This window comes from Cydia strobilella, chromosome 20 (genome assembly GCF_947568885.1).
Source record: "Cydia strobilella chromosome 20, ilCydStro3.1, whole genome shotgun sequence".
NCBI lineage: Eukaryota > Metazoa > Arthropoda > Insecta > Lepidoptera > Tortricidae > Cydia > Cydia strobilella.
Genome location: NC_086060.1, coordinates 9697436 through 9716348, shown reverse-complemented (window position 1 = coordinate 9716348; position 18913 = coordinate 9697436). Strand labels below are relative to the sequence as shown.

Below are 18913 nucleotides of genomic sequence, written 5' to 3'. Positions count from 1 at the left end.
ACTCATTTTGGGTCATCACGCCAACCAAGTAAGTAGTAAGTAAGTACCATCGTCGAAAGCGCTTGTTTTGACCAACTGTCAAATTTCATATAAAAGAACGTTTTCGAGAGCGTAATCAACAATTTTATCAGCTTTCCCCAATTATTTACCGCAAAATATACCACGCAGCGCCATCTAATTAAAAACCTCTTAGAGATAGCTCTTCAACTGTTTGAGAGACCCCACGCTAGCGTCTTTTGAGCTTCGGCGTCTAGTCAGCTCTATGGAAAATGGCGTCGCTGCGCAGTTGCGCCAACGTTGCGTCGAGCAGTAGCCATAGAGTTGACTGGACGCTGACGCTAGGGAGACGCTAATATGGGGTGGCCCTTTTTCTTTTGTTTCAGTGCTTCACCCATCCTCTGTAAGGCAAAGGCGCCTCTCGTTTTCTCCTGTGGTGTCCGTGGTGTCCGGCGTAGATGACTTGGTGATCTTCGTGGTCGTCGTGTGATGTCATTTTCTTAACCCCGACGATGGCTGAGAGCATTAGGGCCAGTGCTGAGGCGGCTAGGGCCTGGAGATGAAAAAAGGAGAAAGTTTAAGTCTAGTCAATGTGTGCCTCCCGTGTTTTGAAGTTTGGCTGTTTGAAGTGCATAGTTCCGCTTTTTGCCATAGGTTACTTATCTCTGTTGTATCACTTGAGCTTACAAATGAATATTACCTACTACAATATTTTTTGTCGTGTACGTACTTAAAATGGCCACCCCCGTTTAAAGTAACCTTGTGTACAAAACTAATGGTCGAATCCCTTTAGTTGTTCTGCGGTTTACATTTTCAATCTTGTAACCGCCGTGCAGCGGTGGCAGCATGGTTGCATTTTTATCACCTGTCACTATGCCTGTCACTTTCGCACTTATATACTTGTTAGAACGTGACAGGCATGGTTACAGGAAATAAAAATTAATCTTCCAAAGGGTATAGATACTGGATTAAATCGGTTAAATGCAGAAGTGGTGGTTATTGTATGGAGGATTTCGAAAGAGTGATTTGCCCAGTACAAAAAAGGTGGTTTAAATTTAAGTGTCTCTAATTGGCCGTGATACAAAATAATTATGTGGAGCGCTCCTCCTATTGGTGCTCTAGAAAAAGCTTCTGAATACTAGTCGAGCCCGAGATGGGTGCGTTTAGCTACTGCATTATGAATAGTTTTATATAAATAAAAAGTTGCGTTAGCAACAAATGATGAATGATGATGATGAATGATGAATGATTCACGGTTAGTTTCACTAGACTTATATTGACCGGGATATAGACCGTGATTACCTTTTGTATTATTTATGATAACTGTCAAATGTGTGGAATCCTGTGATTTGTTTGTGTAAAAAACCAGTGATATCCGAATCAAACACGCGTAGTGACACCGTGAGTGTTAGTGTGTTTGGACAGACCAACAAGTGTGAATGCGACCGATGGTAACGTTGAAAGCGAACGCAGCCGACGTGCAAGAATGAGGGTAGACCGAGCGCGGTCTACACAACTTTGACACCCACCCGCTATCTTCAGTCACCCGTGAACATAATGCATGTAACTGCGTCGAAATATTGGGACCCCATAAATAATACAAAAGGTAATCACGGTCTATATCCCGGTCAATATAAGTCTAGTATAGTAATTATGTTTATTATATTCTATTACACACATTATTGAGTTTAGTTAAAAACTAGGTACCTAAGTACTTGTATAAGCAAGGTTGTCCCCGAGTTTGTACTTCCTCATTTAGTCATTTACATATTAAATAATAGGTATAAGATAGGTATTATATATGCTTTATTCCATAGATAATACAAAAACCGAAATATTAAATAAGGTACAAACTTAATTAAAATTCGCTTCACTTAATAAAATAATGGAAACCAGAATCTGACTTATCGGCCTCGGCATACTGTAAATTAATTTTCATACATTTTATTTCATTTTAAAGGCATACTAAACGGACAACATTCAATATTATTACAAAAAAATACTTAAGTATTATGTAAGAATGCCATCCAAAGCAAGCATGCACAGCAAAGCAAGAGAAGATAACAACGAGCAAAAACTATCCTGATATTATAAAAATATCCTAAAACTACACTAAATTACAAATAACAGAATTTCATAAATAATTATTACATATCTAATTGCTTAATATAATATGATGACACTTGTCATGATACTCATGATGGCCGAGAACCCTAACAACCTGCCTCCTAAATACTGCCTGCCGTGAGTCGAAAATGTCAATAATTAACCTATTGACAAACAGTTTCACAAAAAATTAAAAACTTTTCTCATACAGAAATGTTACTACTCAGTGGAGGAGCTTTTAAATGAGGAAACCTAGTCGCTGTAAGAGAAATTAACAATAAAGCATAGCAATTAAGCAAATATTGACATTGAATTTATTATTGTAATTATTTATACCACAAAAAAATCCCTAACCAATTATTAATTATACATTAATTCAATTATTAATTATATATAATAGCATGCATGACCTGTAAATGAAATTTAAATGTAATTTAGTAATAAGCTAGATATAAGACAATTTGTGTGCCCTGACAGGGTGTCATGGAAGCTTCCTGTATAACTTCAATAACATCTCATGTACATGACTTTTACAAATAAACATCTTATCTTATCTTAATTATTCACTACACTTTCCTATAGCAATGAATGACAAAAAACCCAGAACGGTATGGTTATTGTCACAATAGTATCTAAATTATCCCCACTTGAATTCCCTATTCTAATTAATAACAGTGCACTCTTATAATATGGCCTATAAAAATAAAACCGTATTAGTATTATATGCTGTTAACTTGTAATAAAAGTTAATTTGACAGTAATTGCAGTAGGCATAGCTGTCATAAAACAAAGATGGCAATAACCACTCTGAAATATAATATTTAAAATTTTCGCATTTTGAACATATTAATCCAATAATGGTAACAATAACTAATTTCGGAATAAAAATGTTTTATTCCAACTTATACCATATGCAATAATATTCATGCCTCTTCCAAATCTGCCAATAAAGTCCATTCCGTTAATGAATTCATATTAATATTATTATTTATTTCATTGTAAAGTCATGAACATAGTAAATCAAGATGTTATTCAATATCAGGCAAGGTTAATAACCTACATACATTGAATAAAGTATGGGCGGCAAATGTTTGGGATACGCACATTAGCTATTTTACGAAAACATTTCTTTTGCATCAGAAACAGCTGGTCGGCCTCGGTGCTGTCCCCCCACAGCACCATGGCGTAGTGGAGCCATGCGTACGCATATGCGTAGTAAGCAGATAGCGCAGATTTAAAACTGGTATTAGTTTTTGATACATTAAGCACATATAGATATTTAGACTTTTTCGTTTTAATTTTTTGGACATGTCCTTTCCGATTTATTCTAAAGTCTATGGTTATGCCTAATAGGTAAAATTTTGTAACTTCCTCTATTTTACTCGAGTTACTTACCAAATTTAGTTCTATAGGTTTTTTTGAACAGGTTTAAATTGAATAATCTCTTCAGGCCCTTACAGCAATTAAAATGAATCTGTCTAGGGCAATGTTGCACACTTTAGTCTTTAGAACAATACAAATTGGTAATTTTACTTTTCTATTTCCTTTGATTAGATATGAAATTATATGGTTATTGGGTATATGGTTTCTCGTTGAAATAGGTAGAAGATAAAACTACCTTTGCAATATAATTTGTGTGTTCGTAAAATTCATATAGCCGGCCATTTTATTTACATATAAACAAAGAGGATATAATATTATAGAGCGGTACTGTCATAGTAAATTTTGTAACCACAGTAAATTCACTACCATTTCTATCGACACACTTTAAAACTAAAAATGAAAATTTATAAAACTACTATAAAATGTAATTAAATATGGAGAGATGTATTTTTTATTTGCATTAATTAGTTTTATGATTTTGACCCATGTTCTTTCACCGATATGCGTTAAAATTGTTAAATAACAAACGAAACCGTCAACGCCCTCTATACGAGAGTAGGCCGAAGGTACTGGCGCCATCTGATCGAGAGTCAGTTTCGTGATTTTCAAGGCACGTTTTTTCCTTAGACTGTATCCATCTATTACGGAGTTATATCTATCTTTAATATAAATAACATGAGTTGTTACTACGCCTGTTTAGATATAAACATCCTCTGGTGAACAATCTATATATTTTTTTGGATGATTCACGGTTAGTTTCACTAGACTTATAATATCGACCGGGATATGGACCGTGATTACCTTTTGTATTATTTTCGAGCTCCCGATATTTCGACGCAGTTACATGCATATTGTTCACGGGTAACTGAAGATCCCGGTTAATCTAATATATTATGTCGATGTTAGTGTGGAAAGTAAGTTGGCATTAGAATCTTTTAGCATCGAGTTATATTAAAAACAAGTCTCTGAAGTTTCCGATTTAGTTATCAATGTAAAATTTAAAATTTCTTCACCACAATGTAAAAATCAATCACAAACAAACAGATGTAACAAAAATGAATAATATTTCATATCTAACTAGCAAATGAATCGCACACTGAAATCGGCCCATTTCACTCTTCACGCCTTACGCGTAGGTAGGTCGCCGCTAAACATTCTTCTGCCAAAACATCGTAACTCCATACAGAATCCTACTGAGATACGTCATTTTGGTGTTAAGTATGTGCAATTATTCACTCTTTCCAATTAAACAGCATCCCAGCGCTTCCACGCACGCGTAATGGCGTGTCGTGGTTCGGATTTGGAATTTCACTGTTTTAAATTAATACCTAACGGTGTAATGAGCAACTGGTTACAAGTTTTAATCGATACAATTTCAAATACCAAATATTATCTGCTATACTCTTCTTTAGACAGCTCGCTGGTCAGAATTAGGTGTGGAGCGTGAATCTTTGCCTTTGGTCACAGAATCAAAAGTATCCGAACGAAACCGGATTTTTAACTGAAACCGAAACTATGATTTTGTTTTTTATACCAAAAGCTGCCGAAATCGTTACTTCCCTCGAATACTGTTGAAAATAAAGTTTATGCGTGACCGAAAGGTTCAGTAGTTTTTTTGCTTAAACAGAAATTGTGTCAGAAGTATGGTTTGTATGCCGAAACTTCGGTCGGACACTAATAAAAAAGTAATGGTAGTGCAAGCTGGAGTTTCTTTATAGATTTTCTGTTTAGGGTTCCGTAGCTAAAATGGTAAAAACGGAACCCTAATAGTAAAGTTAGTCACGTCTATCTTTCTATACGTATGTCATATGACCAGGGACCGGACAACCCTTTCCGCGATAAAACCCTTTCAATGGGCGACACTTAAACACGGATAACACATTGAAAGACTTTCCCTTTTGAACTGCAAGCCCATTCATACCCTTACCTTTGACTAACCCTTACCGAAAAGCTAACCAAAAATAAGGCTAGCTCTTAATAAGGGTTACCCTTATCTTTAAGCGCTTTTTATAAAGGTTTCCCTTTGCGTGAAAGAGACAGGATTATTATATATCTACGGTAGTGTATGAAAAGGAAAGAAAATACGTGCCTAGTCAAAGAACGCCGCCATCGCCGCCGACGATCGCTCGGATTCGAAGTAATGTGTGCTTTATGAACAAGGTAGACGACTTAAATTAGCACGCTTATATGCTAAAAGGGAAGCCCTTTATAAGGCTAACCCTTATAAGCAATATGCAAGGTGTTGGTTAGCGGATGATAAGGGTTTTGTAAGGGTATTTGGGCTACCGATTACTCAAATGTGGTAGCTTTATATAAGGGTTTTTAAAACCAAAACAAAGGGTTTCGTCTGGCAAAGGGTATGGTGAGTTAAGCCTTATGCAATACCCTTATAAAACCCCGATAAGGGATAGCGGGCCGGTCCCTGCATATGACCCTTGAGAACCCTAAATACCCGCTTCTTGAGGAACCCCATGTCGTAACGCAATCGAAATACTTCAGGAAGTAACTCATTCAACTTTCTTCGTTGTGGCATGGAAACGAGCGAGATGTCCGCTTATTCCTCGTGTGCCATGTTAACCATGTGTCTAAAAAGTGTGGATTAGGTTTGCTCGTTTGGCGGGAGGTATGGCGATAAAAGCTAGATGATGGCACCAATTCAAAAAGTTCTTCGTATCATAGGGATCATAAAGAAGTTCAATCTACTTGGTCATTGGTGGTTGCTTGGGTCTTAGTTATTGGTAACCTTTAAATCAGAGAAAGTTACCTTTATTGTTAACCCATGTTTGTTAAACCAGTGCGTTTCGTAAATTGTCCGGCCCCTATTCCTATATTTGGTTCTGGTAATATTTTGGACGTCGTCGGATACGTCATTACCAAACATAAATGGAGCTGGGCGGGACATGTTGCCAGACAGAGTGATGGCGGGTGGGACAAAATGTTCACGGAATGGTGGCCGCATTCAAACGAAAGTAGTGCCTGGCGTCCGTTGGCTCGTTGGGTGGACGACATTCGGACTGCGGCGGGTCACTTCTGGATGAAATTGGCTCAGGACTGGGATAAGTGGCGTACTCGAAGAGAGGCCTATGATCAGCAGTGGGCGATAAAAGGCTGATATGTTGATGATGATGATGATGATGATGATGAATATTTTGGACTGTTTCTCTTTCTCTTGGCTGCATTTCCTCTGCTCATCCTACGCTAACAAAAGAATATCGTACCTTCATAGTCAAGAGAGCCACACCACCAAGGCCCACCGCGCCAAGAGTCTTGGCCATCATCATGCCAAGGAGCGCAATTGAACCACCGCCACCGCCGCCTTTTCCTCGTCCAGTTCCTGATATAAAAATAATCGTTTAAGTTCATTGTCATATAATACATCGTCAGGCAACCAAAAATCATAACTGGCGAAAAAATAATTGAACAAAAATCAACCACGTCTTGGTATTAGCGTAAGGTTCAATATAGCTCTGAACTTATGGTAGTAATAAGTGATTGTCACTTGATGACATGCAGCCGGGCTAGCACATGATTGGCGCGAGAGTATCTGGCGAGATAGACTACCCGTCCCTCTTTAATTCATACAGTCAGTAAAAGACGGGTAGACGACAGTATCTCGCGGCGAGATACTGTCGCGTCGATCATGTGCTCGGCCTACAGGCCAATTCGAATGTACACTGAAATCAGAATAACATCTAACTGATGTCATCCAGTTATCATGCATTTCGCTCGTACTTGTTTGTACTTACATGTAGCGGGCGAGACGCACGATATAACTAAATATCATTCAAATATGATTCTGGTACTCACAACTTACAATAAAATTGGTGCGTGTTTTTACAAATCGTTTATTGTGCGTGGGTGTTAATAAATTATAACATTATAAAATAAAGTGCATGATAATGATAATCAATAAACCAGCCAGTCTGCCAAACATAAATACATCTTTATTCAACATTTTTCACCACACGCACACGGAAATACTCCTAAAGACATAGACATATATTATATTACAACAGTGACTATGAGCACATTGGGTTCGGGGTTCCTCAGGGTAGCATTCTCGGCCCGACACTTTTTACAATCTATATTAACGATATTCTTAATCTTAAAATCCCAAATTCTGAGATTATATATTACGCTGATGACACCGTCATACTGTTCAACGATACGAATTGGGAGAATTTAGTTGCTGTCACTGAAAGAGGTATGCAAATGGCATCGCACTGGTTTCGTGCCAACCTTCTGACCATTAACAGTGACAAAACTAAATTTTTATGTTTTCATAAAACTGCCTTGACAAAACCATCTTTCGAGCCCACCATAAAGATTCACTCATGTACTGAGTTTCTGGATAATCTCGGTAACTGTAACTGTGATAGTATCCAGCGCGCTGACATTATAAAATACCTTGGCCTGTTTGTTGATGAAAACTTAAATTTTAAACATCACATTCACAAACTCTCTGGTAGAATTAGAAAATCTATTTATATATTTAAGAAACTTCGTCATTCTGCAGATGAATCTTTGCTGAAACTGGTCTACGTCGCACTGTGCCAGTCAATAATCTGTTACTGCATTGCAGTGTGGGGCAGTGCAGCAAAGACTACCATGTTAGAAATTGAAAGTGCGCAGCGTTCAGTCTTGAAAGTAATGTTCAAAAAACCTTTTCGTTTTCCAACTGCTGATCTCTTTGCTCAGGCTAAAGTTCTATCTGTTCGTCAACTGTTTATACACAAAATTTGCTTACAAACACATAAATCGTCTAAAGTATCAAAGGAGTATAATATATTATCACAAAAACGCGTCTTCAATTTACCCGTTCCAAGAGTAAATTCAGCTTTTGGCAAACGTTTTGGGGAACGCAGCAGGGCGTCTACATACAATGCTATAAATAAACTATGTAACCTCAGGGATTGCACACAAATGGAAGCGAAAAAACTGCTTTTCAAACTGCTGCACTCACAAAATTATGCCGAGACAGAAGCCATATTTAACAAAATTTAGTTTTAATATTGTGTCTAGATTAAGCCTTAGTTTGTAGTTGTAATTGTAACAAAGTCTGATATTTAAATTATAATTGGTTCCCCGCGATACAGGCACTGCCTAGTGCGGAGACCCCTGGAATGTCTGTAACCTTTTGCTGAAATAAATGATCTTTATTCTTTATTCTTATTCTTTATTACTTCGTAAAGACCGCCGCCTTAGGCTTAGAACGCACTGCGGTTTTTCAAAAGCGGTTCCGCAACCGCAAAAAATGTAACGTACGGCATGCTTCATAAGCGCACGCACTTAAAAGACTGAAACCGCAAGAAATTAGACTGAAACCGCAAGAAATTAACCGCAGTGCGTTTTAAAATCCTTACGAGCACTACGAATGGGGCTGATAAATTGGAGTCAAAATCGCATTTGTTACACCAGCGCGCTCAGAGTGGGGAATTGCGCAGTGGAAAGGCGTCGGTGTTCGGTCGGAATTGTATGCATACGCTCATACTTTGTTTACACCAATGGTGACGCCTTTTCACTGCGCAATTCGCCACACGACTGAGCGCGCTGGTGTAACTAAATGCGATTTTGACTCCAATGTATCGGCCCCATTCGTAGTGCTCGTAAGGCCGGTCTTTACGAAGTAATAAATATGTCTATGCTTAAATATGACGTTCCGATTCAGACTGCACACTGCACCAGCATTACTGGAGCAGATCATTCAGCCACGATTGAAAATTGTGTAAAAATATATTATACGGCTATTAAATTAATCAAATTTAATATTTTCAAACAGGCAAAAACAAATATTAAATTATAAACGTCAGTATTTAAAAATTTAAACTCATGTATACCTACTTAGTTCGTTTGAATTAGTGAGATAATAATCATAAAAAAGCTATAACTCCCTAGGGTCTGGGCACTAATTCATAAACTAAGTAGGTATAAATGAGTTTAAATTTTAGGGCCTAGGGAGTTATAGCTTCGTTTTTTCATAATCCATAACTCCCGGGGGAATAATGTAGGCCCTTGTCCTTCAGTACACCTTCATAAAATAAGATCTTTTTCCAGCAAGTGTGTTGAAAAGGCATTAAGATGGCTCCAGGGTCGACACATTCCACTCTGTATTTTATCTGGGTTAGCTCAACTTTGGGGAAGTACCTACCTTCAAACTTACAAAAAATAAGGACAAGGTTGTGTTGACAAAAAGGGGCATGCATTTGTAACTAACAAAATATGGATTGTGTAAATGTTTTTTTTTATTTAACCCTTAACTTGTCAACACATTAAATACTTGAATATACAAAAAACACGTAGGTATTTTTTTTTAATTACGGCGTTTTTTTGATAATTTCAACAAACGTTTGGGTTCGTGTATCAATTCTAATGGAAAAAATTTTGATGTTCCGTTTTGTCAAATGATAGTAGTTAGTGTTCATTTTTAATAACTTTTTGTAAAAGTCGTGTAAGATCGTCCGCTTATTATCTTCCGACCCATATTGTTCACCATAATTAAAAAGTCATAAAATAGTAATTTGCACAACGTGACAGTGGCTACTTTTTGCCATAAGAAAAGGCAAAATGTTGCATGTTTAGATAATAGAAATCTTGATCTCCACGATATAACTACTATTTCGTGAGTGACAACGCCCTAAAAATTGCCATAATTATACAAACAACATCACCAAATTCAAATAACATAAGTAACAATGAAACTCACCAAGAAAAATGCAATTTCTTGCGCATTAGAAATAGAAACATGTCACATATCACGCAATATTATTTACCCTATTATTTGAACTAAGCCAATTGCAATTAATTCCTTTGGATCTAACCACCTTGAGTTTAAAAGTCGATTAACAAAATCAAGCTTTGTCGCGATAGATTTAGAGTTCAAAATTAAACGGGGGAAATTCGGCTCTTACAACGTTTTTCATCTAGTCTCCAGTGTAACACGCGATTTTTTTTCTTTTGATATTGGAAATCGTTATTGCCATGTTTTAATCCCATTTCGCAGAAATAGAGTATTACATGAGTTGACGCAGAGTATTGACTTTAAAAGTGAATTGCTTAATTGTAGCAATCTTTGCTAATGTCAGCAAAAAACCTATTAGAAAATATAATGACCGTATAGGTAACACGAGATTGAATACTAAAAGATTAATTGGTGTTATATCGTAGCAATAATTCTTCTTGACACGATAATTTCGGAGTAAAGCGACGTTTAATTGTTTTTTAACAAGCAGAAATGTCTGCGAACGAGGGTAAGCCTAGGCTTAGAATAAAATGGAGTACCGATCCAGAGGCCGGATCAAGTCTCACCCAAGGCAGTAATTGTTCTAAGAACAAATTAAATTATTTTCTATGAAAATATTTTAATTTGTGGTTTTTCAAGTAGACACACTACTATTTAAACTATAAACTGAAATAAATGTCATATACGAAGGAAAGAATGACCAAAGCCTCCAGTGTCCAGAGCTGGAAACGAACCAGCGTACCCCGTTTACCGGACAGGTGCCTGAACCGCTCGGCTATCCGGTCACGATGGCATGGGTCGAAATTTCCAAGTATATGACAATTCCCGAAGGCTTGTGGCGCCCCCAGCTCTGGACACTGGAGGCTTTGGTCATTTTTTCCTTCGTATATGACATTTATTTCAGTTTGCAGTATTTGTTCCAATTTTAAAAATGTAAAGTGACGTTGTAAAAAATCGCTAAATATTAATTGAACATCTTACTTTCTAATGAAAAAGTTAATATGAAACACTAAGTGAAATACTGCGAAACACTTGAGAATTGTTATTTCTGAGAAAATTCTATCCTTATTTTTCAACTTTCTGCTTTTAACTTGCATAGTTGGGGGAAAAGGCACTATCTGCCTTTATATATATCACCAGTCGTATTTCGTACAATATCTAACTTTTTATAGGAAACTCGTGTTGATTATAAAACGTATAAATGCGAGATTCCTCCAAAACTATATTATTTTGTAGAATACAAATGTCAAATTTGGACCCGGATGGATAGATGAGATGAGGATTGGGTGAGTTTGGACCCGGGTATGTCCTTTAACTACGTCCAAAAGAGAGGTATGGGCACTGTGAATGACATCTCGCTTTGTGTGGTAGGGCACAGCACAGCGGATGTCGTTCCAGATCTAGAGCAGAGTCCAACTGGGGAGGTACCTCCACCTTACAGAAAACCGCAGCCAAATAACACTAGACCCTACTAATAGTGTTGTGTTCCTGCCGGTGAGTAAGGTTGCTAGAGCTCGAGGGAGAAGAGTGTTAGGGTCGGCAACGCGCATGTAACTCCTCTGGAGTTGCAGGCGTACATAGGCTACAGAGACTGCTTAACATCAGGCGGGCCGTATGCTTGTTTGCCACCGACGTAGTATTAAAAAAAAATTGAATATATTTATTCATAGTGACTAGGTATGCAATTTTGCGGATGTTATAAGTACATGAAGATTAGGCGCCATCATTTTAGCTTCCAGTTCAATCTCAGGCTCAATGACTTTTACCTAACCATTATTACAAGAAAAAACATATGATTCAGTCGCTTTTCTTTGATGAAAAACAAAATTTTTGTTAAGGAAATCAGAGAAAAAACTTAAAAGAATAATTTGACTTTACTGAGACGTGACGTCACTTCTTAGTATTTAATTTAAAACACCATAGTGGCTCGAATTTAAACTGTTGTGAGACATACTAACAATAAATAATTTTATGGTTTAGACACTTGTTTTAGTCACTCGCGCGACATGTTTCGTAGAGTCTATCCTTTGAACATGTCGTGCGAGTGACTAAAACAAGTTTCTAAACCGTAAAATTATGTAACCGTAGTAGCTATCGTTAATTTTTGGCTTGGAATAACTATGCAATTAAAAAATATCAAGTAATTTCCGAATCACAGCAGCCATGCATCAAAACTTTTAATAACTTGGCTACCTTATTCAGAGAGTTCGTGGCTTCGTGGCAACTTAATCATCTTCGTCACTTATGAGGTAAACTTGAAAACCATTGAACTCAAGTTGCTTAAGTATATCTTGAGGTGAGTGCTCATTAAGAGTAAATATTTTGAGCCTTTCGCAGAGTATTTCTGATAAGGAACGTTGGTGAATTTAGCCAAGTAACATGCCAATGTTTCATAGTTCGGTTCTGAGGTTCTGACCATTTAAGGAATTGTAAGTGATTTTTAATCGCTATTTGACACCTTAAACAAAGAAGTAATAGGAACTTAGAGGATATAACTAAACGGAGACGCCTTGTCTGTCATTTTCTGTATAAAAAAGTCTGCCGATTTTTGTGGGGGAGGGGAACATCAAAATAAATGTATACGTAACGTAAAAATAGCCATGTCACATTGTGTAAGACCATTGGTCGACTATTTTCGACAGATGGGAACGCCTGTTAATGGCTACTCCGTTTGGTTATATCCTCTAAGAATAGGAAATTAGGAAAGAACAACATTTGGGATTTAAAAAATGGCTTTAAATACCTACAGTGGCTACAGTGAACTAGGGAATATTTATATGTTGTGGTTTATACATATTTAAAAATATTATAGTTATAAATTTAATATCGTTAGGTGTCAGCCAAAACTCACTAATTACTACCACAAGTTATAGTGAACCATAATCCGTACCCAAAGGGTAAAAACGGGACCCTATTACTAAGACTCCGTTGTCCGTCTGTCCGTCTGTCCGTCTGTCTGTCACCAGGCTGTATCTCATGAACCGTGATAGCTAGACAGTTGAAATTTTCACAGATGATGTATTTCTGTTGCCGCTATAGCATCAAATACTAAAAATAGAATAATATAAATATTTAAATGGGGCTCCCATACAACAAACGTGATTTTTTTGCTGTTTTTTTCCGTAATGGTACGGAACCCTTCGTGCGCGAGTCCGACTCGCACTTGGCCGGTTTTTTGTTAAATATTTTTTTAGTAATTAGTGAGTTGGTTGTCACCTGACGATATTATTCCACCTTTATATTTTTTTTTTTACTTTTTTCCTATCGGTATATAATATAACTTAAAAACAAGCGTATATCCACAGTTTGTATTGGTCACTGTTACGTAATTATGTATATAATTTCATCAAGAAAACGCTTATATTTGGAGTAACTGATTAGCAGTTACTCCAAATATAATAATGATTTTAGTGCAATCAATTATAGCATTTACTCAAAATATTGTGTAATTACTTTCACTTAACATCCTAAATCTCAAGGGCCTGCCTATTTCTACTACTTAATAAGTTCGATAAAAAAATCATGTTAAATTAGAACATTGTTGCATATATTTTTTTTTTAATTCTACGTCGGTGGCAAACAAGCATACGGCTCGCCCGATGTTTTGTTTCATTCAATTTTAAAACAAAACAATGTCAACTCTTTTTCCTAGGTTCAAAATTTCAGTAGTTAGACCAAGAAAAGTCTGCAGAGATTTTGACAACACACGCGGTTCAAAGATCTAAGCATACATAGGGACAGACAGACGGCAGGAAGCGACTTTGTTTCATACTATGTAGTGATTCATAGAAGTTTGACGTTTAAAATAACACCTGGGGCCTGTTTATCAAAAGCTTGTAGGCAAGAGGAAGTCCCTTTTTGTCAGCTTTTGTTAGAAAGGGACTTCCGCGTATTACAAGCTACAAGCTTTTGATAAACAGGCCCCACGTGTTATTTTAAGGGGATCCCATGCCCCAATGACCTTCGATTTGAATCCCTTAGTTTTCTAATATAGTATCCCATATTTACTTCAAAGTTCATTGTTTTCGAAATATTTGGCATCAAAGTTGAACAATTTTAGGCCAAAAAACTGGTTTTCTGGCCATAACTTTTGTGTTAATTAGTTTAAAATTAAAACCTTAGACAAATTTTTTGAGACGTCTAAGACGAACCCAAATATGTAGATTTCGTATAAGTAAGATCTTTCACAGCAATCGAGATACGAAAAAAGTGTTTTTTTAGACAATGTTTAAAACAATCATAAATAAATAAGTATTCATTGTTTTCACAATCCGGTAGACAAAAATGGAGATAAAAAATACCCACATACTAAAAATAATGAACAATCATAGACTATAAACTTTAAGGCTGGTTGTACATGCAAAATCGGTTCATAAGGCTAGTTATACACTACAATTATTTTCAAGTAAAGATTATTACTCACTTAAAAATATCACAAATTCACAAAACGATCGTCAAATGTAAAACAAAAATAAGCAACAAAAAAAAACTTATAGGACAATTTTTTACTCAAATCGACCTATTCCCACAGTAAGCTCAATAAGGCTAGTGTGGTGGGCACTAGACGAATATATATATAATACATAGGTATAAATAAATACTTTTCGACTTTTCTATGTTACAATTTGTTATGTTACATTTTCAATTAGACGTTGTTCATACATAATGTAACTTTACCATTTACATACACTGTATAAAACAAAACTAACCTGCACTATTCCTGTACGTCTCATCAACAGTCCTCAGCGACTCCTCGACAATCTTGCTGATCTTGTCCTTCTCGACCAAATTCGGCAACTTCACTCTCAACTCGTGCCCTTGTAGGAACTTCGCTATCCGAAACAGCGGCGAATCACCAAACCCCCGCCCTTCATCGTCCAAACTGTTCGACACTGGTATACTAACTAACTTAACACCATCAGCTAAATCTATGTCACCGTCTAACAAAGCCCCATAAGTTGACCCAAGGGCTAGAGTAACTAAGAATAATCGATACATTTTCGTCGGTGACTATCCGAGCAATAGGAGAGAAAGGGAGAATAATACAGTTTTATAGTATAGAGCTTTCAAAAAATAGAAAAAGTCGAGCAGTCGCCGCGTCGCGGGCCTGGTGAGTGTAAAAAGAATAGCTGTGTCATTCTACAATTTGTTGGTTACACTCTGATTATCCGACATCGTTTGTGCTGTTTTTAAAGCTATTAATTGGACAGATGAACATCTAGTGACTTACTAGATTGTTAGTGTTAGTACATATTACGGGTCAATACACAGTGTGACGATTTGCATTTTGTTGTCTGTAAAAAAAAAACATTTGATATTTACACTGGTAAATAAATAAGCTCTTTGCTGGAGAAAACTTTTGTGAGGAATCCTGCATACATCTGGAAAGAATTCTAAAGATATGATAGAACAATGAACACCCTAAATCGCAATATAACCATACTGCAAAGGGAAGGGTGGAAGACTAGCCAATATGGGTTTGAACACTTTGAACTCCTCGTCCGCTTTGCAACTTTTCCGTTTTGCCGCTGACTGTATCATATTGGTCAACATATTTTTTTACTTATGCTATTATTAATGCTGACTCTAGAAGTGTACATGTATTTAATTATTGATTTTTAGACTTTAATGTACATAAAAAAGGTATAAAAGGCGGACTTAATCCATCATGGCATGTAGGTACACATTTTCGTGTATGAGTTGAGTTTCTAAAAAAGTTTACTTATTTCCAAATAAACTAGAAACACGTCAATAGCAGCTTTATATAGAATTTCATGTTATCGCCAAGATTAATATAAAACAATATTTTTCCATCGTCTCATTAGTTGCCTTTTCTGATACGGACAACCATTATTCACTCAAGGCTCAAAAGAAAAGTAACATGATATACGAATATTGTATTTGTTGTATATCGCTATAACAACATATTGTGTTTGTGATATATCGCTAATTTTCATAATAATTACCAGCAACAATGACTGATTATTTGAAGACATGATATATTTCGAAATAATGTTTCTAAAGAGTCATTTATTCGTCTAAATGGGAATTTTTTCGAAATAGTAATAAAGAACAATGATCCAGGTTTTTGCAGAAGTAAGATACACAATACACACAGAAGACATACAATAATTATATACAGTAAGATGCAGAGTTAAGTGCCCCCTGCAAACAAAATTCTATGCAGATGGGGTCGGGGGTCACTTAAGAGTCCCCGTCAAGCTCGGCCGAATTTCACCTTCCCGTACAAACGGAGTTTCGTTCACATTTTAAAACTAAGTGTTGGATTGTAACGAAACTTAATAGCTCCAGTTTATAAAACAAACGAAATACAGCAAAAGCAAGTTTTGTATGTAAAAATTTAAATTAGCTGTATTTTTTTACTATGGAATCTGAAGCTAACATAAACTAATTACAGACCTAAATATACCTTATTTTATTGTAAGTACAACGTTTCATAACAATCTAGCTAGTCGTTTTAAAATGAGAGCGTAACTAAGTTTGTATGGAGCTATGGAGAACCGAGCTTGCCGGGGACTCTTAACTCTGCAGCTTACTGTACTTACTAGCTTCTGCTCGCGACTTCGTCTGCGAAGAATAAGTACTCTAATATGATTCCTCTTTCTCAGTAAATTGCTCCTTCCTTTTCACACCACACCCATAAGGGATGATTTTCGGTACGAAAACTATCATATGTCCTTTTTCGGGACACAAACTGTATCAGCACCTAATTTAATTTCAATCAGTTCCGTCAAGAGGTAACAGACAGACATACAGAAAGAGGTACTGTCGCATTTAGTTACTTATAATTTAATATTAAAAATTTAATTATTACTTACATGCAGTTTAGGTAAAACTCATTATTTTTATGCCTATTCAGGCAGGATGTGCTTAACAAAATTGTTTTATTACATCTTTACTAATGTATCACATTCAAAGACATAAATAAATGATTGATTGATTGATTAATTTATAATCTTAGGGATATTCAATACTCTTAAGTAGGTCCTATACATATTTTCATGTCGGCTCACCGTGCCACTCGTACTAAATTAACAGAGTATTTACAATACCCTAACAAATTTAGGTTGTATTGACGTTAGACTTATATTGACCGGGATATAGACCGTGATTACCTTTTGTATTATTTGTGAGCTCCCGATATTTCGACGCAGAAAGTGAACGCAGCCGACGCGCAAGAATGAGGGTAGACAGAGCGCTGTCTACACAACTTTGACACCCACCCGCTATCTTCAGTCACCCGTGAATATGATGCATGTAACTGCGTCGAAATATCGGGAGCTGACAAATGATACAAAAGGTAATCACGGTCTATATGAAACTAACCGTGAATCATTCAAAACTCTAATGTATTGACGTTGTATCATAAAAATATTAAAAATGAATCTGACTTCACATATATCATTTCATAATTTAAATTACTACTACGGTCTAAATAAAACATAGACACGAAAAAAAACACCCTCAATTGTGGCTTTGCCGCGGTGTTAAAATTTTTAGAATGGCCCATGAAATTGACGGCAATGGAACCGCGAGACAAATAATACAAAATGACACAATAGTTTACATTCTCGGATGGGCCTCGTAGAGTTACTGGAAGCGACATGACGGTTTACTGAACAAGTACTTCGTTATACGATTGAACAGGTTTTATTTATTTATTTATTACTTTTTGCCCGCGACTTCGTCTGCGTGGAATTAGTAATTTAGGTGGCTGCATGTATTTAGTTTAGTTTTAGAATAGTTAAATTTAATATAGATTAGCATGTATAAATTTAATGTTATGGGTTAATACCTAATAAATAACATTTTTATTTATTTATTTATTTGCAATCTTTTGCTCCAGCTGCAGATATGTATGCGCCCTCACCACCACGTTTGTGTCATCAGCAAACAGTGCCATCATACGTTCGGCAACACAGGAAGGAATTCATTCACGAACATTAAGAATAAGGTATTTCCGAGCAAAGAGCCCTGTGGTATGCCCAGTTCTACCATGCATGCATGTTTTTACCTTCTATTTTGACCTGGACTGTCTGGCGTCTATATTTAAGGAACGATGTAGGTAATCTGTGAGCATTATTTTTGACTCCGTACTGCCCTATCTTTTCTAAGAGTAGCTCATGATTAATTACATCGAACGCTTTTGACAGATCGCAGAATATCCCTGCTGCCTTATCTTTTTCATCTAACGCTGCTATGCAGTCATATATTTTATACGTGGCTGTTGTGGTGGACCTATTTGTTCGGTAAGCAAATTGTTTGTCTGTCAGTAGGTTATTTGTCTCAACGTGGTGCATTAATGAGTTGGATAAAACAGCTTCTATTAATTTCAATACATTTGATACAATAGTAATGGGTCTATAATGGCTCCATGGCGCTTTTCCCTTTTTTCTTGTATACTGGACATACTCGAGTGCTCTTCAGTACATCGGGTTAAACGCCGCATGTAAACATGGTGTTAACGAGTTTTAATAGTAGCCGACAACCGGCCAGATGCATTCGAGCATGTTCAGCGACATGTCATTTATAATATCTAGGATTCCGAGCGTTTTTATCACAGACTTCAACGCACGAAGGTCTATGACAATAACTGTAGGCAAAACTAGGTCAGGTACATAAGTGTTATGTATGTTAAATGATGATTTAGGTAGCGTATATATTTAG

At 36.5% G+C, this 18913-nt stretch overlaps 1 protein-coding gene across 1 annotated transcript; it reads right to left on the bottom strand.

Annotated features, from left to right (window-relative positions):
- Nucleotides 1-219: 219 nt before the first annotated feature.
- Nucleotides 220-15362, bottom strand: LOC134750554 (uncharacterized). The gene is made up of 3 exons (XM_063685758.1): nucleotides 14935-15362; nucleotides 6705-6820; nucleotides 220-550 (listed from the first exon to the last, which is right to left on the bottom strand). Exons 1-3 carry the CDS (start codon nucleotides 15221-15223, stop codon nucleotides 380-382), a joined length of 576 nt encoding a protein of 191 aa, XP_063541828.1. The 5' UTR covers nucleotides 15224-15362; the 3' UTR covers nucleotides 220-379.
- Between the last annotated feature and the right edge of the window lie 3551 nt (nucleotides 15363-18913).